This window comes from Genypterus blacodes, unplaced genomic scaffold (assembly GCF_046128005.1).
Source record: "Genypterus blacodes isolate CSIRO-AG114 ecotype Tasmania unplaced genomic scaffold, CSIRO-AGI_Gbla_v1 ptg000053l_1, whole genome shotgun sequence".
Classification (NCBI taxonomy): domain Eukaryota; kingdom Metazoa; phylum Chordata; class Actinopteri; order Ophidiiformes; family Ophidiidae; genus Genypterus; species Genypterus blacodes.
Window position 1 is genome coordinate 5345070 of NW_027466865.1, and position 27100 is coordinate 5372169.

Sequence of the window (27100 nt, forward strand, 5' to 3'; positions counted from 1 at the left end):
CAAGATGTTTGAGGCGTGAGATTAGAGCTGGTTTTGTGGCTCCATGTTGCCAGTAGGACAACACCAGGACTGACCAGTTGCTGTAATGGGACAGCTGCTCGGGCTCTAAGTCCCACAGTGCTGCCAAACACACACTCAGCTGGACACACAGGAATGTCTCAGTCCATTCTCCTCCACGGCAATGCAACAGATTGAGCAACCACGACGCTGCTGTTGTGTGTGTGTGTGTGTGTGTGTGTGTGTGTGTATACAAGAGCACGTATGTGAGGGAGGAAAGTGGATAACGACACGTGTTTGGGTGTCAGACAGACTCCGACACGCAGACACCCACTTTTCTTGCACCACCTCGGCAGTCGGAGCGATGACTCAAACTCAAATGAGTGTTTGTTTCTCTCTCTCTCTCTCTCTCTCTCTCTCTCTCTCTCTCTCTGACAGATCGAGCCAGGAGCAGTTTGCCTGCTGAGTGTACTTTACTTTCCAGTGCACTTATGGGTAAAAGTCATCAACATGAGTCAGAGCTCCACTGGTGGTGTAATATGTAATATTTAGAAAGTTGAGTAGGCATCACAAAGCACCTTCTGCTCTCGTCCTTCACTCCTATTGCTTAATTAAGAACATTGGTAAAGACGCCTGCTGCCATAAAGGACCAGTGACAGTCAGTCAGGGCCTCCTAATGATGGACCAGGACTCATCTGGTCCTCCTATAGGGACCAAGTTCATTTTGGGATTATTTCGAAATTGTTTTACATTTGGAATTACAATTTAATTTACTGGGATTAAGTAGGGAGGGAGGTATTAGAATTAAGGTCAGAATCAAATATGGGCTCGACTCAGGATCATGATTCAAGAGAGCACACACACAGAGAGAGAGAGAGAGAGAGAGAGAGAGAGAGAGAGAGAGAGAGAGAGAGAGAGAGAGAGAGAGAGAGAGAGAGAGAGTGTTATAGAGTTATTGTCTGGTATACACAATCGGAACTTTAAAGGCTATTTCTCCCCCCTCCATCTCTCTCTCTCTCTTTCTCTGTCGCTCTCTCTCCCTCTCTGTCTCTGTCGGCGTGTGTGTATGTGTGTGTGACCAGATCTTTAGCAAAACCCCCGAGTCGAGTCCTGTCTGCTGCACAGGGACACTCAGGCACAGACTGGACCAGCAGCGGCTCGGTAAGAATCCAAACCCCGAATAATAAACCGGCGACCCAGTCAAGTCGTGAATGTAACTTCTTTCTTCTTCATCAGCTGATATTGTTCGTATGGTGCAGGTTCTAATAACTCTTATAGATTCATCAACTCCAGATCTTTGGTTTGTGTTGTTTCTTTGCTCACAGGAGCCGCGTCGTGGAGATCTAATCTGATCTGATCTGATCTGATCTGATCTGATCTGATCTGATCGTTGGCGGCTGCGTCGGTTTGCGTCGGTCGCCGTCGAGGTTTTCCGTTCGCTCACCGGTTTATTTCGGAGCCTGTGATCCGCTCCTCCGGCGTCCTGACGTCAATTTATAAGGACCCTAGCGGCGCCGGGTAACACATACACACACGCACACACACACACCGGAGGAAAGAAGTACAGAAGCCGGGGCCATGTTGATCTGATACCGCCATCAGCTGCTGACAATCCCGGTAGGAGAGACCGTTTATTATCTTATCTCACATCCGATTATTTTCACTTCCGCGATCACACGTCAGTTTTAACATATGACGTTATCGTGACCATTCCGCGTTGGGTTAAATGTAGATGCCGCGTAATGACGCACGGGTATTAGAGCGATAGATGATAACGTGGTGGGTCTAACGGTGCGTTATATACACGTGTGTGTGTGTGTGTGTGTGCAGCTATGGTGAAGGACTATTACAAGACCCTCGGCATCCCCAAGGGGTCCAACGAGGAGGAGATCAAGAAAGCCTACAGGCGCATGGCGCTCCGGTTCCACCCGGACAAGAACAAGGACCCCAACGCCGAGGAGAAGTTCAAGGAGATCGCCGAGGCCTATGAGGTGCTCAGCGACCCTAAGAAGAGGCTGGTGTACGATCAGCTGGGAGAGGAAGGTGAGGGGGGCTGGGGTCTGATCCAGGCAGTGGAGATGAGTTTGAGGATGTGTGTGTGTGTGCGTGTGTGTGCGCGTGTGTGCGTGTGTGTGTGCGTGCCAGTGAGTGCAGTGCTGTGTGGTTATGATGGATTCACTCTCGGTGACACAGTGATGATGTATGTGATGGAAATTTAAAGAAAAAATTGTCCGTGCCTGTTTGTGTGTGTGCGTGTGTGTATTCGATCATTTGTTTGTTCCTGTTTGCACATCTAGCTCCTTATTAAGTCAGACTACCTTGGCTGCAGGTGTGTGTGTGTGTGTGTGTGTGTGTGTGTGTGTGTGTGTGTGTGTGTGTGTGTGTGTGTGATATGGCCTGATATTTTGGTAGATCCTCCATCACCGTCGTCGTTGGAGGATCGGTGGTGCTGTTGTAGATTCTCTTCCCACCCACATGCTTCTTCTCTGAGCTGTAACAGGGATTCTGTCTCAGTATTTCAGCTCATATAAGTGAACGTTTGTTATCTGGTGGGTGTTTGTGTGCACTCAGGATCATCCAAGGCCTCACATTCTTCTCCTCATCTTCCAGGTTTAAAGTCAGGAGGCAGCAGCTCTTCCAGCGCTCCAGGCAGCTCCACACACTACTACACCTTCCATGGAGACCCCCACGCCACCTTTGCTTCCTTCTTTGGAGGCAGCAATCCTTTTGATATGTTTTTTGGCTCCAATCGCAGCCACGGTCGCACCAACGGTTACGCCCACCACAATGATCACAGCAATGAGGTGGACCAGGAGATGGACATGGACGACGAAGACCCCTTTCCTCCCTTTGGACGACCGTTCGCCTACCCGGGGGGGGTATACAACGGCTTCCCTCCGGAGGGTCGCAGGCGTAAAGGGACGCACTCAGAGCGCCTGGGGGCCGGTCGGAAGCGACAGGATCCTCCAGTGGTTCACGAGCTGAAGGTCTCGCTGGAAGAGATCTTCCACGGTTGCACCAAGCGCATGAAGATCACGCGCCGCAGGCTGAACCCTGACGGCCGTAGCATGAGGACAGAGGACAAGATCCTCAACATTATCATCAAGAAGGGCTGGAAGGAGGGAACCAAGATCACCTTCCCAAAGGAGGGGGACGAGACCCCTGAGAACATTCCTGCCGACATAGCGTTTGTGCTTAAAGACAAGGGACATGTCCACTTCAAGAGAGACGGTGCCAATATCGTTTATAAGTGTGTGATCAGTCTGAAAGAGGTGAGTTTGATCTGTTAGCAGCTCAACTGTCTGACTTTGTTCTGAAGGAAACAGAGAGAGTTTGATGCCCATTGGAACAATCGATGCAAAAAGAGGTGCAGAGAGGCGAGGTGTGCTCGCTGGGTGGTCATACAACTCAAACTGATGCATGAGGGAGTGTTTGTGTGCGTGTGCGTGTGAGGACAGAGTGAGCGACTAGCAGAGTGTTTCTGTGACACTGCAGCGAGAGAAGCAGCAGGAATGTGGCGTCCTTGTGTGACCTGCAGAGAGCCGTCGTCCTCGTCTTCCTCTGCTCTGCTTTATGAATATATATATGCTACAAACACAGGCGGGGCAGGCAGACACACCAAAGACACACTCGTGCTCACGGGCAGAAAGCATTCACACACACACACAGACACACACAGACACACTCGCGTCTTCATGCATATCTGCAAACACGCTCACTCTTAAAGATGGATTGCAGTGTGACAGCGGTGACAATCCAAGCTGCTATTACCATGACTGGCAGGATATTTAATTAGCTGTTCCTACTCAGGGCATCGGGTCCAGCGCGGCTCTGAGCCCTCCATGAATCTCACACACACACACACACACACACACACAGACACGTCTCTAATGATGCTGCCACTGTCTGGCCTGCACGCCACACACACTCTGCTTAATGGATGGAGATGTCAGAGTTTGTTTGTTCCCAGCTCACGGCAAAATCCATCTGAAAGTGGCAGTGAGTCATGTCCATCTTTGCAGCATCACGTTGGACTTTCACATACATTAACTAGGAGCATTGTTACATTAAATAAACAGCATTGTCATTAAGTCTGACATTTGAAATTGTGATTAAAATGCCAAATAACTGAATCTGTGGCTAAATGTTCTGCACCTCGAGCGCCGAGACAAGAGCCTGATGCAGCTGGAGGCAGGATGGTGTGAAGGCAGCGGAGAGAGAGGGAAGATGGAGGGGGGGGTGTCTAGGGAATATTTGGGAAGTAGGTCGGACGATTCAGTGTTCAAAGCAAACAGCAGCTGGTATTTGCCCTGCTATGTGTTGTTGTACATGTGCTACATGCTGCAGTGCTACAGATCGCTGCACTTTTAACAACCTGTCAAGTCAAACATGCGGTCGTTTGGTCGTCGCAGTGTGTTTAGCGTTCATTCATTCCTTCATTCATTCATCTTTATGATATGAGCCTGTCTAGGCATGTATCTTTATTCATCTTTATGTCTCCACATTTCCACTAATGTACCACTAATGATTGTCCACTGCGGTTGTTGCTCAGTTTAGTTTCTGTGGCCTGATGAGCAAGAATACCTGATGGAAATGGATTTTAAAGGTGTTTCCATCACGCCACCATAACAAAGCTCTATTATGGAATCCACCAGATGCATTTAGCTTTTATTTTATCTCATTTTTTATTTTTTGCAATACATTTTACTGAAGTCAGCATCGGGTAGCACTGAGCCTGTGGTTATTTGACTTTTGTGAGACTTTTTGAGACAGAAGAAGATAAAATAACAATTATAAGTTAAGAAGGAAGAGAAGAAAAACAAAATGGAAGAAAAACCTTTGCAATGATATCACTGTGAACCTGCTAGTTTAAGATGGCATCACTGTTGAGGTCATTGCTGTTAGAAGATGCTAGATGACATCATACTCCAGAATGGAATATGATGTCATCCAGCCTTAGAGTAATGTCATCATCGAACAATCCACATTGATGTCCTCTAAACTAGCAACTGGTGTAAAAAAGGACGACGCCGGTTATGATCTTTGAGTTTAAGGAGTTTCTTGCAAAAATATTAAGTCGGAGCTGTTACACATGACAGAAAGCTTTGGGTTGTTTAAAAGGATTGCCCGCCAATGTACAAAATCAAGGTATATTGATACATTGTACACACACACACACACACACACACACACACACACACACACACACACACACACACACACACACACACACACACACACACACACACACACACATCCCCAAGCAGGGCATACAGGCATAGCAGAAAGTCTAAACCAGGAAAACCAGATGAGTGAAACTAAGCTAAACCTGAAGGATAAGGAGACATGACAGAAGGAACTCTCACAGAATCTTGAGTTAGGTAAAGAAAGGCACAACTAATACTAATATAATAAAATACCCCAGATTGGGTAAGATGAGAAATGAGCAGTTAAGCAAAATCTAATATGTTAATAATACCTTATTGTGTCTTTTGCGGCAACAAAATAAGGCAGATTAATGAAGATGAGAGTAAATCGATAACTAATAATAAAGAGGCATTTACGATGCCGCGTCTTATTGTGTGAAAATGTCACCATGTGGTCATTGTGTTGACATAGCAGCATTGCTCTTTCTTTTCTCAAATATCTCTCAGATGTGACCTGAAAATGGTGACATTTAGTAAAGTATGACTGTTCTGAAATGAAGTGTGTGACCCCTGATAAGAGTCCAGGGAGATGCTGCCCGGGGTCACCAATCCATCTCTCCCCACCACAGAGCTTCTTACGACCTTTGAAGCTTCTGGTTTTACCTGAAGCCGACTCCTGGTTCCTTCAGCAGAGCGTTTCTAGCTGCTGTCAGTGTTTCCCTCAGCCGAGCATCTAAACCCACGTCCCATCACACCGGTGTGTTAACTGTAGCTGCTGGGTTCTAAGAGCTAAAGAGACAGCTCTTCACAGCTCCACCTCTGATATCATTTATTGCAGTAAACACTATTTATCGATCGGACAACATGCCTTTCTTGCTCCTGTCAGTCTAATGAAATACAGCGAGAGTCACGAGGGAGTGTGAAGGTTGTGAGTGTGTGGAGGGATGGACATTTTTGGCCGGCCCGCGGTTGGTTATTAACTGTGTTACAGCCCAGGTGATTAAGATAAGGGATAATTTGAGGGTCTGGCTTGTGAGTGGAGTATTTATGGCTAAAATTAGGAGAGGAGATGAAGTAAGGAAGTAGTGTGTGTGTGTGTGTCGGGTTCTGGAGCTTTCTCGTCTGAGCTGAGGCTTATGCAATAAGCGGGTCCTCGGCGGTGTGTGTACAGTGTCATGGCAACCTGTCTCAGTGTGTAAGGAGATGTGTTAGTCAATGGAAATGTTCATAAAAAGAGGATGAGCCCGAGTCCCCAATGGTGCACAGCGGGTGAGAGGAGGCTGATGTCACTCTGTCTGTCCTCTGAAGCACGTCCACCTCCACGTGTTGGCAAAAACCCGCCAGACGAGACACCTAAATCCCCCAGACGGCTTTACGGGTCGACACAAAAAGACCCGAGACGCCGTCCGCGACCTGAGGGTCACGCTTGAACTATGAACGCCCTCGCTTCTGTCAAAATGGTGGTTTGAGGTCACACACAGTAAACCGCTGTGTGTGTGTGTGTGTGTGTGTGTGTGTGTGTGTGTGTGTGTGTGTGTGTGTGTGTGTGTGTGTGTGTGTGTGTGTGTGTGTGTGTGTGTGTCCACAGCTGTTCTCACCTGGTCTTTTTTTCGCTACCATGGTAACAATGCCATGAACGTCTGCCATGAAATCATAATGGTCTCCTTAGAGAAATAACCTTTTGGTCTCAACATGCTTACAACTATGTTTAATAAAGTAGCTGTCTATAAGATAGTGATCCTCCCACCTGATCCCCCTTGTGGTAAATGGCGGTATTGCTTTAGGCTGAAAGGTTTGCCCTCCAAATCAGAATCTGTCAGTAGAAGGCGCTGCAGAGTCACAAGTTATAAGTCTAATGCTTTCTCTATTCTTTATCTTTTCTTTATATTTTGTGTCTGGACTTCATTGTAACAGCAGCTCGGGTATGTGTGCTGTGTGGTTCATTCACATACACACATAAATAGTTTCTATTCGAAGCAAATCTAGACCTGGAAAACCTGTGAAGTCGTGATAAACACAGGCCTCCTTGTTTAGTTTGGCTCTCTGCGCTCTGACTGGGTTCATTAGGCACTGTGATAAGGAGGTGAGAGAGGTTTAATGTGTGTGTGTGTGTGTGCGTGCGCGTGTATGTGTGTGTGTGACAAGCCCACCAAGTATTTACGAGCTCAGCCGATTCCTGCCTGGGTTCATTAGGCCTAGCTATGAGGCTGCTGCTAAAATTAGTCCCCTTTGCAATCTGTAACCCATCCAATTCACAGACAGACAGACACACAGACACACACACACACACACACACACACACACACACACACACACACACACACACACACACACACACACACACACACACACACACACACACACACACACACACACAAACACAGTATCAAAGACCAAACCACGTTTCTGCTGTTCCAACTCCAAATTTGTTCTTTTGACCCCACGATGGTTTTGTCAATAGAAAAAGGTTATGCCAGTTGGGTCTATCCTCTATGTCCACACACACACACACACACACACACACACATACATACACACACACACACACACACACACACACACACACACACACACACACACACACACACACACACACACACACACACACACACACACAGAGCGTGGTGCACTGGCAGAAGATAAACTGCACTTTTTAGTCATGTAAACTGTCATCCACTTATTCAAGGCTTTGGCATTCAGTTTCAGATATTAACCCTTTCACGCTCCTCCGCAGGCTCTATGTGGCTGCAGTGTTAGCATTCCTACGCTGGACAAACGCGTCATCCCGCTCCCCTGCAACGAGATTATCAAGCCGGGGACGATGAAGCGACTCAGAGGGGAAGGCCTGCCGCTCCCAAAGAGCCCAGTGCAGCGCGGTGACCTCATTGTGGAGTTTTCAGTCCGTTTCCCCGACAACATCCCCATTCAGTCCATAGAGATTATCAGAAGACACCTCCCATCGTCGTAGGAAGACGCCGTCGCCTCAAGCCAGCTGCCCACACACACACACACACCGGAAATCCAACCTGAAACACTCCATCATCTGCTCTCCTGCCACCGTTTTGACTCTTTGTCTCTCCTGTCCCCCGGTGTGGTGTGTTCAAGCACACAGCATTCAACAGACTGGACGGAGGAAGAAGGGTTCCAAAAAGAAGAACTGCAGTGTCTGGATGTGTTTATCTGTTTGTTGTTGTCTTTAGGCTCAAGCACACACAAGCACCCAAACAGTGGCTTGGTTCTGAGGACGAGCTCGGCACACACTCGGCTCCTACCAGAACTTTTTTTAAACTCTGTTTTTTACGGATTTATCAGTGGTTTTATATGCTGTCCAGCGCTCTCTGATCTGTGTCTTTTTGTGATAGGATGAAGGGTACGATATTTTTAAAGAAACATTTTCCGGCATTTTCCTTCTCCAAAGGAAGTTATTTTTACCCTGATTGTACCAGCAAATCCAGTGTGTTTAGTGTGTTCAGCGCATACCACAGTTTGAACTTTAACCCTGCCTGCCACCTGCTTCTCTCATGCTTTAAATCTAATGAAGTGTCATGCCTGAGGTCTATTTAGTACGACCTGTCTCCCTCAAACGCAGTAGGAAAAACCATAACATACTTGGAGTCCTGCATTACTCACTGGGAAGTCTAGGAATGACAATCACACAACAGCAGGAAAACACAATGTGCACATTACTGTATGTTGGTGCTTTGAGCCGTCTGTCTTATCTGAACGGAGCAGCCTGGCTCACAATGTGAGGGACATTTAGGTGCCTTAACCTGGTGTCGAACCACACACACCAACACACACGAGCCACACTGTCAAATACAACAGCCAAGTCAGGTGTACATAGTTAAAGGGGCACAGCAGTCTTCAGATTCTGCCATATTCTGTGACGTGAGCTATGGGAGCTTTTAATCCTGTCCTGTTAATAAATAGGAAGTAAGCAATGAAACGTCCTTTGCCATATTGAATGGAAAGACAGGAGGCTTTAAGGAGGAATGGATTTGACATCAGATGGATCAGTTTAGCCAGTCTATTCCTGTAAAGTGCCCTGGAGTACACAGAGGATTCCCCAGAGGGATGGAAGCACAAAATTAATTTCTGTTTATTCAAGCTGAAGTCCACAGTGAATACCTGAGATTCCTGTGGGAGACGCAGGCCTGTTGTGTATATTCTGCTTTGTCTTGTGCCATTCAAAGGCCATGTCTCGGTGCTACTGTGCGCAGTGCCAAAAAATAGACCACCTTGGAGTCTACGTTTGGTTAGATGGAGTCCTACATTTGTGATGTAAGAATTGTGTCATCTGTTCATCAGATGTGTGTTTCATATAGAAATCCCTGTTAAGGAAAACAGGTGTTGTAATACCGCAGCAACTGTTCCCGATTTGAGCTGCAGGGGGCACTGAAGGCTCCCTTCAGCTTCCTACTGTAGTTTACAGCAAATAAAAGATGTACTGTATGTATGTGTATGTTTATGCAGAAGGTCCAGGAGGGAGGAGGATGTATAACATGTATATGGAACAATGTTTGAATGCAACATGTTGATGAATGCACTTTTATGTCATATGTTATGTTTATCATGACTAAACTATAAGATTATCAGAGAGACTTGCCTTGCTGAGTGTGTGTGTGTGTGTGTGTGTTGCCTCTCAGAGCCTCCATGCAGGGATGCTGGAGTGTGGATAAAACCAGAATGCACATGTTCTGAAAGACTCATTGTCGCCGCTTATGTGCAATTAGACAATGTAATGATCTTTACTGAATGAAAACAAATAAACCAAATGTGTGAACCCACTCGGTCTGTGTCACTGAGTTCATCCCCAGGCTCCTCGGACACGACTCACATTCTCATTCCTCCTCAGCAGTGATACATGATGCAACTCATCTATCAGTTGGTGCAATGCTGAGGTGCGGTTCAGCTGTGTGCGTGTGTGTGTGCTTGTGTGCTTGTGTGCGTGTGTGTGTGCGTGTGTGTGCGTGTGTATGTGTGTGTGCGTGTGTGCATGCTGGAGTTTGGACATTTTCGGATTACAGATAAACAAAATGAAGGCAGACTTTGACCCTCAGCCTGTTTAAAAACAGATGGTCAGCGAGCAGCAGCCATTTAATCGTCCATCTCCCGGAGCTGTCCCAGGTAGGACCTGAACCTCCCTTCACCCTGCACCTCCTGACCTGCTAAACTTCACACTCACAAGGACATTTGTTGTTCACTTCAGCTCATTTCAGTGCAATTTTCTCAACATGCTGGTGTGTTTTTGCTTCAAACGCGACTGAAGTGAGAGCAGGTGATGTGTGTTAAGAGTCTGATCATGTGACCTGCAGCAGTCGAACGAGTGTGTGTGTGTGTGTGTGTGTGTGTGTGTGTGTGTGTGTGTGTGTGTGTGTGTGTGTGTGTGTGTGTCACATGGTAACAATAAAGGAGACAATTACTGAAGCATGGGATGGAGCTGAGTGATGTGCTGCAATAACACAATACTGTGACTAATGTCATATAGCTGTATCAGCTATTCCTGTCCATAGGGCCAGTTCACAGAGGGTTTATATTTCCACTGAAAGGCTTCTCAGCTCAGCGGGGGAAGTTTGTCGGAGGAATATAATGCATGAACGCACACACAAACACACACCTATACCTGCAGCCCTGAATGTAGTGCAGGAGTTAATGAATTCACTTGTAACTGATAATCAGTAACAGTGCTGGGACTTTGTCAGGATGACTACTGGGTCCAGTTCCATAAGACGACAGTGTCCAGGTGTGGACATGTGCAGACTGATTATTGACTTTTGTCCCTAAGGTTGTGTGTGTTTAAGGATGAACGCCTTTGTGACACTCTCAACGGGGCAGAAGATGCCCATGGTTGGACTTGGGACATGGAAGAGTGCTGCAGGACAGGTAGAGACACTCACATCGTCCCTGTTAGTTCATCTAATATTAACTCCAGAGCTTTTGTTACTCTTAAAGCACCAAATGTATTATGTGTGTATCTGTAGGTGAAGCAGGCAGTGCTGGCAGCTTTAGACTGTGGGTACAGACACATTGACTGTGCTGCTGCGTATGGAAATGAGCAGGAGGTGGGAGAGGCTCTGGCCCTCAGGGTCGGTCCAGGGAAGGTAAGAATCTCTGATCTAGATTGTGTAAGAAGCAGTTTACTAGATATGCAGTATGGATGTGGCTGATTGGTCTTGAAATGTGGTGTCAGGGTTTGGTTCAAAATTGGGATTAAGGTTCACATAACTTCAAACTGCAGCTCTCCTCCCTCAGGCTCTGCACCGCAAGGAGGTGTTTGTCACATCCAAACTATGGAACACCAAGCATGACCCAGAAGATGTAGAAGAAGCGTGCAGGACCACTCTGACCCACCTGGGTCTCTCCTATTTGGACCTCTACCTCATGCACTGGCCAATGGCATTTCAGTGAGCGCACACACACAGACATACACACACAAGACCTTTTCACACAGCCTGGTCATTATGGTGCAGGCCAGGTATGTTACATGTCCTTCACTATCTCAGGCGAGGCGAGGAGCTGATGCCTCGACGAGAGGATGGCAGCTTGCTCTACGCTGACACTCACTACCAAAAGACTTGGGCCGCTATGGAGAGCCTTGTGGACACAGGTCTGGTTAAAGCCATAGGACTGTCCAACTTCAACGCCAGACAGACTGATGACATCATCAGCGTGGCCAGACACAAACCTGTTGTGAACCAGGTACGTACATGATCCCCCATGAACCCAAATTAAGGCTATGACTAGGAAAGGTTTTACTCATGAACTAATAACCTTCATGCACCGAAAACGTATCAAATTATGCTGCAGGTGGAATGTCATCCTTACTTGTCACAAGAATTTCTGCTATCTCACTGTCGGTTAGTATGCCTTTGTACTACCAGAGTTCTACTCCATTTTAGGATAGTCGCATAAGCTCATGTTCTTGCTGAGTAACAGCGCACGTACCTGTGCCTCAGGTCAGCAGATGTTTGCGTGACAGCCTACAGTCCTCTGGGCAGCGGGGACCGACCCTGGGCCTCTCCTGATGAACCAAGACTGCTGGAGGACCCTCGACTTAGAGCTATAGCTCAGAGATACCAGAGGACACCAGCCCAGGTCATAATCAGGTGAGACAGCTGAATAGACCACACCTTGATGCGTCACCCAAGCTTTGTATGACCGCACTTAGAGCTTCTGAAATTCTGGTGTAATTACTGTGTTAAATCTGCAGGTGGCATGTTCAGAGGGGCGTGGTTTGTATCCCTAAAAGTGTGACACCCTCTAGGATCCAGCAGAACTTGCAGGTGTTTGACTTTACCCTGTCAGGAGACGACATGAAACGGATCGAAACCTTTAACTGCAACAAGCGTTTCATCGTCCCTTCAGTGGAGGTGAGCCAGTTGACAAGTCAGGGAAACTATCAGGAACTAAAAACAGAGCAGATTGTTTCTGTAGAGGAACGACCTGTGATTGTGTGGTTCTAAGAAAACCTGACTCATGCACTCAACATAGGAACTGTGATGGCTAAAGTTAACTTATTTACACGGGCTGTGTTTCTTCACAGAGGGATGGGAAAAGAGTGTGGAGAGATGCGGAACATCCACATTTCCCCTTCAATGATCCCTACTGACAACTGTCGACACATGAAGAGCGAAATGTTTGACAAACTTAAATATGATCCAAGTGATGCACAAATAAATTCTCTATTTGAGATTAATTCCCTACATTTGACCATGTTTCCTTTCCATTTTCCTTTTCACTATCAAGGAGATGCGTCTGAGCATTTTCTTTCTTATGCCACCAGTGACACCATGTGGACAGCCTCAACACACACACACGTTTTGACAGACACCAAGACTTCCATTTTGTGAGATTTTATTTTCAACAACATAACCTTGACAAATTTTGGAATACATTAAATGCTACTGTTTATTTAAAAAAAAAAAGGTCGTCCTTAGCAATATTTTTTTTTTTTTACCTTCTTAAGAGTCTAGCATAGAATCCCATCACTAAAGCATTCATGTTGGTTGTGATATACTGAGAATGAGGCCACTCAATAACCCCCCCCCCAATCATAAACCACTCACCTTCCAGTTCCAACTTCCCTTTACCCCCACCCACATCAAAGCCAGAGCAAACCAAGTGGCTACATGCTTTCTCCACCCGAGGGAAATCATACAAAAAGGAACAAATGATAGAAGCACAAAGTCCTAAAAATGTGGAATCTGGTGAGAATTTGTACAGGTGTGATCCCGGTACTGACCACTGTGTGGCAGTGTATGTTTATCCGTAAAGGTCATCGTCGTTGTCCTCATTGAAAACTGGCCCACTGGTGGTTCCGCCTGAGCCCTGTGTTGGACCGGTGCCGCTTGTAGCACTGGAGGGAAACCTGATGAAGAGGATTAAGTGTTATTTGCCCATTTTTTAAAAAAGATTTATCTCATAGCTCATCAGGTAATCGTAGCATAACAGGAGAATGTCATTCAGTCATCCTGCAAGATTATGCGTCACTTGACAAGATAGTATGACATAATGCTGCAATACACAGTTGAAGTCGTGCCAAAAACAAAACGGGAAGAGGTACCTGAAGCAGCCAAAACCACGGCTCTGCTGCAGAGTCTGGGCAAACATCTCATATTTGCGAATGTCATTGTCACTGACTGAGCGACGAGCAAATCGCATTGCTTCCTCAAAGTGGTCCTTCCTGATCTCTGGCACAGGATCATCCTCCTCCACCTCCTAAGAAAGGGTTGAGGGAGAGCAGTGTCAATATACAAGTGATCAAAGGAGCTTCAGGCAGACCCTGAGCCACAGAGAACATTGACAGAAGAGGAAAAGCACACTGACCATAGCTGACGGGTTGGTCTGCCTCTCCCTCTCTCTGCGGATCTCATTCTCAATGCTCTCTCGGATGGCCAGCTTACACGCCCGCTGGCAGATCTCTGTCAGATCGGCTCCAGAGAATCCGTTGGTCATCTTAGCCAGGAAGTCCAAGTCCACATCCTATGAACAATCACAATTAGTAAAAAAAAGTCTGCTGGTTTCACACTAGACTTGCTCACATGTCTCCAAATGATGAAAACAAATCACTGTCAACCGGAAATCATGAAAAAATTATAAACTTAAATCAAATTTGGTGTCCTTGTTCTTATATTTAAATACTAAGATGTGCTCATTTAGAATAGACATAGTGGGGTGTTGCTGATGCAGCCATGTGTTGCAGCATTGTCACCTTGCTGATGGGACTCTTGCGGAGGTTGGCCTTAAGGATGCTGATCCTGCTCTTCTCGTCGGGCAAGGGGATGTAGATGAGCTGATCCAGACGGCCGGGTCTCAGAATGGCTGGGTCAATGATGTCTGGTCTGTTTGTGGCTCCGATGATGAAGACGTTCTTCTTGCTGGACATACCGTCCATCTCAGTCAGGATCTGGTTGATGACACGGTCGGCAGCTCCGCCGCCATCTCCCACATTACCACCACGGGCCTTTGCTATGGAGTCCAGCTCATCAAAGAAGAGGACGCAGGGAGCAGCCTGACGAGCCTGGAGACAGCCACAAACAAAGGGGTCTTACAAAACAATGCTGATGCCATTCACATTTTGTGACTTCAGCCAGGAAAGCTCGATGCATGAAAAGTATGTGGCTGAGCTAAACTAATAAATACACAGTGCAACATTATTAGTTCTGTGATTAGATTAGTCACAAAGTTACCTTGTCAAAGATCTCCCTGACGTTGGCCTCAGACTCTCCAAACCACATGGTGAGCAGCTCGGGTCCTTTGATTGAGATGAAATTTGCCTGGCACTCATTAGCGATGGCTTTGGCCAGCAGGGTCTTACCACAGCCAGGGGGGCCGTAGAACAGCACACCCTTGGATGGGGTCATGCCAAACTTGAGGAACTTGTCTGGGTGCTCCACTGGATACTGCACCAACTCCTGCAGCTCCCTCTTGACATCCTCCAGACCTCCAATGTCCTCCCAGGTGATGTTGGGAACCTCAACAACCGTCTCCCTCAGTGCTGATGGGTTGCTCTGGCTCAGAGCCCACTGGGACACGAAAGTAAGAACGTTAGAGAGGGATCAAGATGTCAACACAGGCTATGTGAAAATGTTTTACATTCAGCCTATAACAAAGTCCGTTGATGTTCTCACCTTAAAGTCATCCATGGTGACAGCAAGTGAGTTCATTACTTCAGCATCAATGGTCTCATCCTCAAGGTCAATCAGGTCCATCTTCTTCCTGATGGCCTGCAGAGCAGCCTCAGAGCAGAGAGCAGCCAGATCTGCACCCACGTGCCCATGGGTCTCATTGGCCACCTGCAAACACAATAAAGCTCAGTGCGACAGCATTTCAAACCAGTTTACTGTGTCTTGATCTGGTATTGAATGGATAAATGTGGTCAATATTATGTAACAAGCAACAATTAATTTGATGCCTAAACTGCCATTTCCACATGATCTGGTACACCCTGCCAGACTGGGCAGATATTTTTCCATGTGCGATTAAGTTCAGTTTGCAGTGGCAGTTACTCCCTCTCCTCTGCAGTGATCCAAGGTGTCACCTGACTGCAAAACATTGTGTACAGACCTGTTCCAGGTCAACATCGTCAGCCAGCTTCATGTTCTTGGTGTGAATCTGGAGGATCTCCAATCTGCCAGTTGCGTCTGGGATGCCGATGTCCACTTCCCTATCAAAACGACCTTGAGGACACACACACACACGTTAGGACATATACTGTACACCACACCCCCCATTCAGCAGTCTAAGCCCATATAATGAGATAAATATGGTGATAATGTCTCCTTATTGACACACTGAGTGACTGATCTTTGTGTGTGACATTCTGCATCACTCCATGAAGACAGAGAGGAAAGGACACGTTGTGATGTCCAATTTAAAAATAGCAACGTCTGGATTAGAGCTCAAAAACAGATTTATTTTAATTCCCCCCACTGTAAAAGAAAACTACATCTGCCAAATGACAAAATGCAAATATAAGACAGGTCTCATAATCATGTTGCTTTTGCAATTAGTTATTCTAGTGAGAAAATCCAATACAACCTTATATACCAACTTCACTGCTAAGATTTGGGATGTAGTGACTCTAATAAACCTCTGACTCATTTAGTCGAAGGTGAAGGTGAAAGTGAAAGTCAGTCGTCATTCCCAGGTTCAGTACAACAGTCGTATCTACAAGCAAGATAACAATTCAGTGGGCAACTACTGTAGACATTTTGAGCGCGTTCACTTTGGTTTGACTTTCGGATGATTTTGATAAGAGCAGGGAAGAAGAAGGGGACTGGATAAATGTCTCTGGAGCTAAGCAAAATGATTAGGATGTAAAGTATAAACAAATTACCCAAAGAACATGCAGGGAGGCATGTTGACCCAAAACCACACTGGACTATGGTACTAACGAAACATATATGGCCCGACAGATTATTTACCAAATCTCCTCAGAGCTGGGTCAATGCTGTTGGGTCTGTTTGTGGCAGCCATGACGATGACATGAGCTCTCTGTTTCAGGCCGTCCATTAGAGTCAGCAGCTGAGACACAATGCGCCTCTCCACCTCTCCATGAGTCTGCACACAAACACACAAACCATTGCTATAAAAACACAAGACATTTGTAATTCCCCCGTCTCTAGACATCAACTTTGAAGTATGTCAGTCCACTTAAAACCCCCCTACTTTACCTTCTCTCTCTTAGGAGCGATAGCATCAAGCTCATCAATGAAGATGATGGCAGGGGCATTCTTCTCCGCTTCCTCGAACGCCTTCCTCAGGTTACTCTCACTCTCTCCAGCCAGTTTGCTCATGATCTCAGGACCTGAGTTAGAGAGACATTTAAATTTCATTAGAAACACTAAACTGCAGGCAAATTCTGTGCATAAAGAACATGTTTAATAAACAAGACAAAATCTAATTACAATTTCTCTGGCAGCATTAAGATGCAGCCAGTGTGTGCAGGATTCAGGAAGAAAAGATTAATTACAGGCTAAAAACTATATCACTTTTTTATACAATGGCTATGAGGGGCCACAAACAGGTAACCCCACCCTGTACGACTTTAACTGTCTCATTCGTTGTGAAGACACTGAAGTGCTCGGGATTAAATTTAGCAGATGACAGAGTTTAAATAGGAGAAATTAGTAGCCATGGCAGTTTAATCTTACATCTAACTAAAAGGCACCGCTCACTACAAATGCTGTGAATAATACTTATATTAATAATAATCACCATTAATCAGGAAGAAGAATGCTCCAGTTTCATTGGCCACAGCTCTGGCAATCAAGGTCTTTCCTGTTCCTGGGGGTCCATACAGCAGGATACCACGGGGGGGCTAAAGGGCAGAAATGCAAACTTTTCTTATACGTGCTTTTAACGTCAGCATTGCCCGCACAACTAAAAGCAAGCAGACAAGCAGTTGGAAGAAAATGGTTTCCCTTCCATTAGGGCAGGAGGTCTGTCCCTCGGTTACCTTGACGCCGATGGCCTTGAACAGTGCGGGGTGTCTAAGAGGCAGCTCCACCATCTCTTTGATCTGAGCTAGCTGCTTCCTCACTCCTCCAATGTCGTCATACCCAACCTCATTCAAGGACTCTTCTTCATCCTGCACACACAGAAACACACACCAGGCTTACAGTCACGGTTTTGGTGCTGTTTTTGTACATCCTATATGTACGGTGTGTACATATTGGTGCCTACCTCTCTCCTGATTGGCTCTCCCTCACAGTGAATCACCGTGTCAGGAGCAACAATGCAGTAGGGAGATGGATCCGTCTCCACCACTTTGAACTCCACAGCACGCATTCCTCCCCTGACCAGGAAAATGTCACCTGCACAGTGTGAAGAAATAAAGTTTTGAAATTGTAGGACCAAGTTTGGAACAGCTGAAATTAAATCTTTGTAATGAATTTGAAAAGGAAGGAAACGTAGTCTTCACCTTTGCGAATTGGCCTGTAAGCCTCGAGAAAGTAGGGCTTGAGGTAAACCTCAAACAGGTTGCCAGTGATTCCTTCAACTGTGTCGTCTATGGGGAGAACATGGATCCTCTTGCCGTACTTCACATCAGGACACGGCTGGATGCTAAGGGGAAACAACTCCATTAACACCATTTCTTTATGAAAAAGCTGCGGCCATGACAATCGTGTGCTTCCTCCCACCTGATGACGTCTCCCAGTCGGACCCGGAGGTTGTTACGGACCACCCTGTTCATGCGGACCTTCTCATCGGAGCAGGTGTCGTCAGAGAGCACGATGCAAACCGTCTCCCTCCTCTTCTTGCCCTTCATCAGCACTGTGTCTCCACGGAAGAGCTGCAGCTCATCCATTTTAGTCTGCGACACATTAAGCAAAAATCACAGGATAAACAGTCAAAATGAGAGACATCACCAACAGAGTGCTGATCTGTCACAACACTTTAGAATGGACAGGAACTTCTTTAAGATACCTGAGAGAGAGAGACCACACTGTTGTCTTCATTGATGGATTCATCAACAATCAATCTGTTGGGCCTGTTCTTCTGTTTCAGAATGGCAGTGGATAAATCATCATTCTTGGATCTGAAAGAGCACAAAGTTTTATAAACATGAGGCACATAAGCAGACAAACCACACAAGAGACACAAACAGCTCGTTTAACACAATTACCGTCAGTTGCAAAAACTATTTTCATCTACGGATAACGAACACAGATAAGGTTAGAGTCAGATTAACGCCGTGTTTGGTGGTAAACTCGACACCGGTGGGGGTTTTGTTGTTTCCTTTCGTGTTGTTAGCATGCTAATGCTAGGCTCGGGGCTAACTGAGCCCAGATGACACAGCAAAAGAATTAGAAAAAACTTTAGAGAGCCAAGTTCCCCCGTAGCGACTGAAAATGTCCGAGGGTTTTATTGGGTCGGGTTCAAACGAAGCGGCTGAGCACAATGGTTAGCGAGAGCGCGTGGGTTCACTCCACAGCAGTAAAGCTTATAGAGAATTAGAATCGTCCGTCATTTAGAGCGAGTAGCGCAGCTAGCTTAGACGGCTATGATGCTGCACTGCCACCGCACAGTGGCGTAGACAGCTTGTCATGCTAGCTCCCGTAACCAGCTGGTTAGCTTCGTAGACGAGCACCGTCACGTCACATTTTGACGTTAATCTCGCCACATCGTCCGAGTCTACACACTTTGCGTGTACGTTGGCAGCGTTCCTACTTTATCGGATAACAAACCGTTGAGTTGCCAACTAGAACTTTGTGCCGGTGTGACGGAGAACGACTGTGGCCTTGACAGCACTACTAAGCTAACGTTAGCATAGTAGCACGACAGCGATGACTGCGCTTTGTCAGGGTACTGTCACTCCGAAGCTAGCTAGCGTGATGGCCAACATCACGAGTTACCGGCCGTCTACCGATGTAACGACAGAACGTACAGCAGAGCAGAAGCTGTTAGATATAAAGAGGCCATATTAGTAACACCACATTAGCCACCGAGCTAACTTTAATCAACTAAAGCATCCTAAGCCGGAGTTAGCATGTAAAGGACACTAGCTAGCCGTTTGCTCGGAGAAAACGCACTTTAAATTATGTCGAAAATACTTTGTACTTACTCTCCTCCCGAGGCCATGGTCGTCCGCCTGGATAACTACGTATAAATAGAAACAGTCTAACTAAATATTTCAGAGGTTTCGCCGCGTCTGGATAACAAGCCGTCCGTGTGGTTTCAGTGGAAAGAGCAGCAGTTTCCGTGCATCTCTGAATAGTTATACCGTGAAGCCGGAAGCTTCCTCTGCTCTGATTGGCTAGACGCGCTCCATCAAACTCAGCAGCCAATCAAAACCCGTTCTGTCTGACGTTTTCGAGAATATTGTGGAACTTTGTCCAGTTGGAAATGAGTGGGACGTCCCGGCTGTAGTGGCAACGTCTTGCTTTCCTTCTTAATGGTGTCACGACGAGACTGAATAACTTCGTATTATATGGTTAATGACAAAAACACTTAAATTAAAAAGTCAAATGCGCGGCGAAGAAAAATATAAGAACTTTGTTTATGTGGAAAGGCGACGCTTACAGCAGCGCGAGACCCTAAATGGACTTAAATAAACAATATGAGCGCATCAATCTAACAAGGTGATGTCATCCAGTAAATAAGTTATGCAGTGATGTCATTCAATCTAACCAAAGGACAGCAGTGATGTCATCAAACCGAGTTACGACAATGATATCATATTTATACTTTTATACTACAAATAAAGTTCATGTTTGGCTTTTAGACTAGTTATCATCATCTCCTCCTATTGGTCAATTCAGTCTGTGAATTAAAGAGCAGTGAAAACGGAAAAAACAATCACTTTTCTGAACATCTTTATATAATTTTGGGAGTAACCCATGAAAATACACAGGCAGTCTGAGCTACAGCGCTGTTTATACTGTGTCATTTATGATGTGTAGTGTATTGTATGGTGTGTCTGAAATCAACATCAAGTCAAGAGTGCAACAGTTTTAATGATGTCATCAATTCCTTGTCTGGCAAATTAACCATTTTACCTACAAGCTAACTTCATCAACCCTGGCCAGTCAGTTGTTGATAGTGTATGTCCATTGATTTCCTCATCTGCATAAACCAGTTTCACCACCCAGATAGTGTTTCTGTCCATTCAGCATTTACTGGGTTGTTGTTGTTTTTTTGCACTTGCAATGGACAGAAGTCTGTGTACACTTGGCATAAGTTTCAGTTCACAGGGCGCAGAAAGCCGATCCTGCCCAGTAAGTGATAGGCTATTCTTCTTTTATTCCCGTCTGGGCCGACTAGGTATGACCAAATCCTTCTACTCTCTGGCGGAGCTCTGAGGGATTCAGCAAAGGGCCAGTCTGAGGTTCTTGTAAGTATATAGGAAGACTCCTGAAACAAAAAAAGGCATCTGTAATATATGTAATATATGTAATATATAAGCATATCTTATGAAAACCTCATGCTCAATTTGTACAGTGACATCATCACAGTGCCCTTCTAAGGACAAGACAACACTGACAACGCTACTGCAATTGTATTGGAAATGTGGTGTTCTAGACTTCCCAAATTCATTTTTGAAATGATATCCATATACAGTAACCACATCCAATTCAGACATCAGAATCATATCATCAGAATGTTTCCCAAATGCATGTTGAGCTGCCACGCGTGAAAGGATTCAGCTTTCTCACTGACATTTGTTTCTATTTGTGGCAAACTGGGTCAAGTTCGACATATCTATTGTTGTCGCAGGTTCAATGATGAATGGGCCACACAGTGAGATTACCTTTTGTTCATCTTTGGTCATAATGAATATGGAAAATATAATAACTAAAAATAATATAAATTAATAATTAAAAAAGTATTTAAGACAAAGGATTGCGGTTTGCAGCTTTACAAATATGTGGTACATGCAGAGTATGTGGAAGTGAAGACAGTCTTACTCTGGTGAGGATTGTGTGGTGAAGCTCCAGGTCTTTTCCCAACAGGCTGCTGCCTCCTGTCTCCTGCCCGTCCTCCATAGTGTCTCACCACACCACAGGCCTGCACCCACACATTCTGGGAACGCACAAACAGAATTAAGGTATGAAGGTATGAACGCCATAATTTTCACACAGTCTGCTTGTCATTGAAGTACATAGATAATTTGTGGAAAGTATTGTGTCAAAGGCTGCACCTCATCCATACAAATACTGCAAGCAGATCATTCCATAAATGCATACATACTGTGCACACAAACACAGTTCACACCATAGTCATTTATATCTAAATTAAGTAAAGACCTCAGTGTTTCTAATGATACCAAATATGTCACACTGAACTGCATAGATATGTGTTTAAAATGGCACAGTGGATATTTAGAAAATTCCATTTGAGTTGATGGTAAAAAAGAAAAGTTTGTATTTTGGATCTGAATAGGAGCCTCTGAATATATGTATATGTAATGTAATATTTGCCCCTCAATTTGAAAGCACTTAAGGCATATATTAGTAGAGTTAAAGTAGCCATTTAACTATGAAGCAAGGGTGTGATGTGTTTGCTTCACCTAAAGTGCAGTATCAATAGAACAATGTTTACAAATACAAAATGTCCTTAGGGTCCTTGTGTTGAGTGCATACCTGGGAATGCCTGCAAGCTGTGTTGGAGGTCTCTCAGTGCCTCTCTGAGCTGGTTTGTCTGAATGAAGCTGATGCCCCGACCAGCTAGTGAAAGCCCCTTCAGCCTTTGCAGGGTAAACCGACTGGTCCCCTGCTGGGCAACCGTGTCAGTACACAGCATCTGAGGCTGCACACCTTTAACTGGACAAACATCCACACACTTATTTACACAAAAAAACAAATAACACCTAAACTAAATCTGAAAAATGAAAAGAAAACCCACCTTTCTTTTTAAAGCACACCTTCACAAGCAGGTTGACACACCTGTAATGCAGAATACCAGCTTTGTGTTTAAATCCTGCTGTAACATTGGATGAGATAAATAATATTTGTTGCGGACCTTGTGTAGTGAGTCACTGCTTGTTTCCAGTCCTTCAGGTGGGTGTGGCAGTGGCCCTGGAGGAGGTAGGCAGTCCCAGTCCAAAGCAGCATTGCAACCTGATCTCTTTCAGAGCTAAGCCTTGGCACACACACAGCACCAGCCTCAGCCTCAAAACTCTCTTCTGGCCCCTCCAACACCAACCTCTCTGGCAGCAGCTCCAGTGTCATACTGATGGTATCATCACACAGTGTTATGCAGTCGGCAGCCCGCTGTGCCATGAGCAAGGCAGCACCTGCCTCCAGATAAAGCTCTGGAAGCCTCGGGAGGGGTTGGTTTTCAGCTTGCATCTGAAGCAGAATCGTATATAAAAGTGATTATCCAGCCTTCAGGCAAATACAACATGACTTGCCACAGAAAGGTGCATGTCAGTGTATTCAAACACACAAAGTGATGATCTTTTGAATGAAGAGCACCCAGCAGGACCAGATAATGTTCAACACCCTCCGACACCCTGCAGAAGAACCACCAAATTAACAACAAATACAATGTTTATCAATCAATGATTTGGTCTAATTTACTGATAAAGGGACAGATCTCTGAGCTCCATGTCAGCTTCATCACCTTCCATGGAGAATACACCTGTAGGCAAGGCTGTGAAGTACAGTGAGGTCAGATGGGACTGAGAGCAGGCTGTTCAGGGCCTGGCTGCAAAGTAGTGAAGCTGGGCTGAGGGGATGGGTCTCACTCAGGACAGACACTGTGGCAGGGGGCAACAACAAAGTCTGTGGGGAAAAAACAGATTTGATGTTCCAGTGTAATTGTGTGTGATTGTGATTGTGTGTGTGTGTGTGTGTGTGTGTGTGTGTGTGTGTGTGTGTGTGTGTGTGTGTGTGTGTGTGTGTGTGTGTGTCTGTGTGTGTCTGTGTGTGTGTGTGTGTGTGTGTGTGTGTGTGTGTGTGTGTCTGTGTGTCTGCCTGCCTGCCTGCCTGCCTGCCTGCCTGCCTGCCTGCCTGTCTGTCTGTCTGTCTGTCTGTCTGTCTGTCTGTCTGTCTGTCTAATCAACTATCTAGGATATATTTTTTATCAGCATGTGGCACCTTGCTGGAGTTTCATGTCCTATAAACATATACAGGTACATCTCAAAAAATTTGAATATCATGAAAAAGTCCAATATTTTTTGTCACTCATCTCAGAAAGTAAAACTCATATATTATATAGATTAATGACACATAGAGTGAAATATTTCAAGCCTTTATTTCTTGAAATTTTGATTATTATGCTTACAGCTAACAGAAACGCAAAATTCAGTGTCTCAGAAAATTAGAATATTACATAAGATCAATCAAAAAAGTATATTTCAAAGTATATTGTCCTGGTAGATGGCTGCATTGACTGTGGACTTCAGAGAACACAGTTGACCAACACCAGCACATGACATGGCAGCCCAAATCATCACGGACTGTGGAAACTTCACACTGGACTTAAAGCAACGTGGATTCTGTGCCTCTCCACTCTTCATCCAGACTCTGGGACCTTGATTTCCAAATGACATGCAAAATTTACTTTCATCTGAAAAAAGGACTTTGGACCACAGAGCAACAGTCATGTCATGTGCTGGTGTTGGTCAATGCAGCCATCTACCAGGATATTTTAGAGCACTTCATGATTCCTTCTGCTGACAAGCTTTATGGAGATGCTGATTTCATTTTCCAGCAGGACTTGGCACCTGCCCACACTGCCAAAGGTACCAAAAGCTGGTTCAGTGACCATGGTGTTACTGTGCTTGATTGGCCAGCAAATTCGCCTGACCTGAAGCCCATAGAGAATCTATGGGGTATTGTCAAGAGGAAGATGAGAGACACCAGACCCAACAATGCAGATGACCTGAAGGCCGCTATCGAAGCAATCTGGGCACCTGAGCAGTGCCACAGGCTGATCGCCTCCATGCCACGGCACATTGATGCAGAAATTCATGCAAAAGGAGGCCCAACCAAGTATTGAGTGCATAGACATAAACATTCATTCAGAAGCCTGACATTTCTGTTCAAAATATCCTTTTTTGATTGATCTTATGTAATATTCAAATTTTCTGAGACACTGAATTTTGCGTTTCTGTTAGCTGTAAGCATAATAATCAAAATTTCAAGAAATAAAGGCTTGAAATATTTCACTCTATGTGTCATTAATCTGTATAATATATGAGTTTCACTTTCTGAGATGAGTGACAAAAATATTTGACTTTTTCATGACATTCTAATTTTTTGAGATGTACCTGTATATGCTGCATATGTGAATGTGTGTGTGTGTGTGTGTGTGTGTGTGTGTGTGTGTGTGTGTGTGTGTGTTTGTGTGTGTGTGTTACCTACTGAGTGCAGCAAACGAAGAGCTTGTATCTCAGCCTGTGTGTTGCCCAGGTTTCTGTAAATGAGCATACTCTGGTACAGAGCACATACACAACGTAAATCTGTCTCCAGTGCCTTCCTGTAACACTGCAAGGCCATCTGAGGGTGACCCTAAAGACAAGTGCAAACACACACATTCAATCCATGTTCATGCTCACTTCACCCGTGTGTCATGCATCATTTTCTGCTGTGCCTGAACATCTGCATATGTACCATATGGGCAAGGCAAGAGCCTGAGATGAAGTGTACGTATGCAAGAAGAGCTTTGGGAGCTGCCAGGGACAAAGCTCTCTGCAGAGCACTCAGTGCCTGTGAACTCTGTCCCTCACTCAACCTCTCAGCACCTTGACAGAACATACAGAACACAGAAAAGTACAGCATTACAAACACCCGTGTACATATAATATTAACTTTTTCTTTTATACCAAATATAGCAAACTATCCTCTGTACTTATGAGAACAGAGCAGTTTGGATTGACGTCTCTTATATCTGCTAAGGTGTGTGCCCATTTAATCATTTGAGAGGCATCAATACAAAAAAGTAAAAGTAGTCCTGGACTTAGGTAATCATATCTGGCTCACATCCACTAACAATAACATTAAATGGTACCAACCTTGGGTAATGACAGTGCAGATCTGCATTAATTCTCCAAGCCGTCGTGGGTCCAAAACTAAAAGTGGAATTTTAGGAGATTTTCTCTCATTCCAAACTTCATCCTGCAGCGTCTCAGATAGAGAAGACAACTCCTCCTGCATCAAAGAAAATCATACTGAGGGATAGATATGTAATAAATATAACCACATACCTCAATGAAATATAGAACTTTACTGTAAATATTACAGAATGGTTAATTTTTTTATATCTTATGTATAAAATAACAACAGCAAATACAATGCTACATACAGGCAGAGACCATGTTCACCTGGAAGCAGACTGACGTCCACCTTCTCACCAGCATAAAGAAACTGTACTAAACAAACAAATGCACCAGAGTTCCTTTACATCTCACCTGAAGCTCTTGTATGGATTCCAGCTTGCAGGTGGCCAACCAGACTGCCCACTGCAGACAGAGGAGGCGCCGTATGCAGGAGTCCAAAGCTGCGTCTCCCCTTGATTTCAAAGCTGCTCGCCAAAATCCAGGAGGGTCTGAGTGCACCGGGTCAGGCCCTGGCCCCTGTGGAGCTGGGGCGGAGAAGGCCGTCAGCAACATGGCTTTGTGTCCCATGCTTTCACTAACCACAGTTTTGTGTCATTATCGTTATTAACGTTATTGTGCCATCGTGATTCCCCACCTCTTTCCACTGTTTGTGTGAGGAGCACCTCAGCTTCTAAAAACTTGGATAATGCAAGCGAGTACACACAGGTATTATACGCCACTGACAGCTCCAGCTGGGCATAATCTGCAAGAGGAGGGATCCCTGCAGGAGAGGAGCATGGGCAGAGTAAGGAAAGGCAATAAAGCGTTTTCACTAAAGTTGAGACCTTATCAAGGACATGAAGCACCTTGGACTTTACTCAGAAGTTTGTTAAATTCGGCGGAACAGCATCTCAAACGGCCCTGGTCATGGCTTAATGGGTCTCTTCCATCTTGTTGCTGAAATGGTCAGATGAAAGCAAAATAGTACCTTGATCAGAAGAACAGTTACGGAAAATATTAATGTGAGTAACTAGATTTTTTTGGGGACATACCCAGGCGCTTAAAATTAGTGACAGTTAGCGTTATTAACACCATTTTCCGCATGAGCAGCTCTCTTCTCATATACTCTATATAGCACTCTCGGACTGAGGCAGCTACGTAAAGCTGCCGTCATTGAAGAATGTTGCGTAAATTACAAATAAAACAGTTGAGATGAGCTCATTTGGATACAGAGTTGCTAATTTGACGTACCTTCCTTTTGTTTACCAACTCGTTATTTTCCTGGACCCAACTGTCTAACAAAGACGGTGTTCCATGCATCTTACTGTTCATTACGTGTCACTATTTTCCATAATGTGAACGATGTTTTGTTGTTTGAACTTTCCCTCGCATGAAACACGTAAAGCTAACACAGGAAGTAAACACGTCAACCAGTGTGGTGGAAACTGGGCTGTGCTAGCTGTGCTGC

At 45.2% G+C, this 27100-nt stretch overlaps 4 protein-coding genes across 5 annotated transcripts; 2 read left to right on the forward strand and 2 right to left on the reverse strand.

The window, feature by feature from the left end:
* The first annotated feature begins 1354 nt into the window (after positions 1-1354).
* On the forward strand, positions 1355-9901 carry dnajb5 (DnaJ heat shock protein family (Hsp40) member B5). The gene is made up of 4 exons (XM_076150660.1): positions 1355-1614; positions 1828-2040; positions 2608-3269; positions 7879-9901. The coding sequence occupies exons 2-4, from the start codon at positions 1830-1832 to the stop codon at positions 8110-8112; spliced, it is 1107 nt and encodes a 368-aa protein (XP_076006775.1). The 5' UTR covers positions 1355-1614; positions 1828-1829; the 3' UTR covers positions 8113-9901.
* Positions 9902-10167: 266 nt separating this feature from the next.
* On the forward strand, positions 10168-12847 carry akr1a1a (aldo-keto reductase family 1, member A1a (aldehyde reductase)). 2 transcript variants are annotated; one of them, XM_076150697.1, is made up of 9 exons: positions 10168-10271; positions 10930-11027; positions 11126-11245; positions 11397-11548; positions 11648-11843; positions 11952-12001; positions 12101-12250; positions 12355-12514; positions 12688-12847. In XM_076150697.1, the coding sequence occupies exons 1-9, from the start codon at positions 10220-10222 to the stop codon at positions 12751-12753; spliced, it is 1044 nt and encodes a 347-aa protein (XP_076006812.1). In that variant the 5' UTR covers positions 10168-10219; the 3' UTR covers positions 12754-12847. The 2 variants fall into 2 exon arrangements, with proteins under 2 accessions (XP_076006812.1, XP_076006813.1); XM_076150698.1 differs by having other exon boundaries at positions 10198-10271; positions 10946-11027.
* Positions 12848-12981: 134 nt separating this feature from the next.
* Positions 12982-19873, reverse strand: vcp (valosin containing protein). The gene is made up of 16 exons (XM_076150696.1): positions 19714-19873; positions 18576-18687; positions 18290-18462; positions 18070-18212; positions 17832-17962; positions 17605-17736; positions 17364-17466; positions 16820-16953; positions 16571-16706; positions 15711-15823; positions 15275-15439; positions 14834-15169; positions 14356-14664; positions 13971-14126; positions 13708-13862; positions 12982-13512 (listed from the first exon to the last, which is right to left on the reverse strand). The coding sequence occupies exons 1-16, from the start codon at positions 19728-19730 to the stop codon at positions 13407-13409; spliced, it is 2421 nt and encodes an 806-aa protein (XP_076006811.1). The 5' UTR covers positions 19731-19873; the 3' UTR covers positions 12982-13406.
* A 622-nt stretch (positions 19874-20495) lies between these two features.
* On the reverse strand, positions 20496-27058 carry fancg (FA complementation group G). The gene is made up of 14 exons (XM_076150645.1): positions 26884-27058; positions 26499-26589; positions 26288-26413; positions 26005-26177; positions 25609-25744; positions 25208-25338; positions 24959-25105; positions 23214-23374; positions 23037-23103; positions 22611-22939; positions 22494-22534; positions 22232-22411; positions 21557-21671; positions 20496-21002 (listed from the first exon to the last, which is right to left on the reverse strand). Exons 1-14 carry the CDS (start codon positions 26962-26964, stop codon positions 20909-20911), a joined length of 1872 nt encoding a protein of 623 aa, XP_076006760.1. The 5' UTR covers positions 26965-27058; the 3' UTR covers positions 20496-20908.
* Positions 27059-27100: the final 42 nt, after the last annotated feature.

Excerpts from the sequence above, each read along its gene's own strand:
- akr1a1a (XM_076150697.1), top strand. The coding sequence starts at position 10,220 with ATGGTCAGCGAGCAGCAGCCATTTAATCGTCCATCTCCCGGAGCTGTC. Across the intron at positions 11,028-11,125 it reads GGAAGAGTGCTGCAGGACAG|GTGAAGCAGGCAGTGCTGGC; the intron begins GTAGAGACACTC and ends GTGTATCTGTAG. Across the intron at positions 11,549-11,647 it reads CACTGGCCAATGGCATTTCA|GCGAGGCGAGGAGCTGATGC; the intron begins GTGAGCGCACAC and ends TCACTATCTCAG.
- fancg (XM_076150645.1), bottom strand. The coding sequence starts at position 26,964 with ATGAACAGTAAGATGCATGGAACACCGTCTTTGTTAGACAGTTGGGTC. Across the intron at positions 22,940-23,036 it reads ATTCAAAAGATCATCACTTT|ATGCAAGCTGAAAACCAACC; the intron begins GTGTGTTTGAAT and ends ATTCTGCTTCAG. Across the intron at positions 21,003-21,556 it reads ACCACACAATCCTCACCAGA|GAGTCTTCCTATATACTTAC; the intron begins GTAAGACTGTCT and ends TTTTTGTTTCAG.
- vcp (XM_076150696.1), bottom strand. Across the intron at positions 16,954-17,363 it reads ATTCTTCTTCCTGATTAATG|GTCCTGAGATCATGAGCAAA; the intron begins GTGATTATTATT and ends TCTCTAACTCAG. Across the intron at positions 15,170-15,274 it reads TCACCATGGATGACTTTAAG|TGGGCTCTGAGCCAGAGCAA; the intron begins GTGAGAACATCA and ends TTCGTGTCCCAG.
- dnajb5 (XM_076150660.1), top strand. The coding sequence starts at position 1,830 with ATGGTGAAGGACTATTACAAGACCCTCGGCATCCCCAAGGGGTCCAAC. Across the intron at positions 2,041-2,607 it reads CGATCAGCTGGGAGAGGAAG|GTTTAAAGTCAGGAGGCAGC; the intron begins GTGAGGGGGGCT and ends CTCATCTTCCAG. Across the intron at positions 3,270-7,878 it reads GTGTGATCAGTCTGAAAGAG|GCTCTATGTGGCTGCAGTGT; the intron begins GTGAGTTTGATC and ends GCTCCTCCGCAG.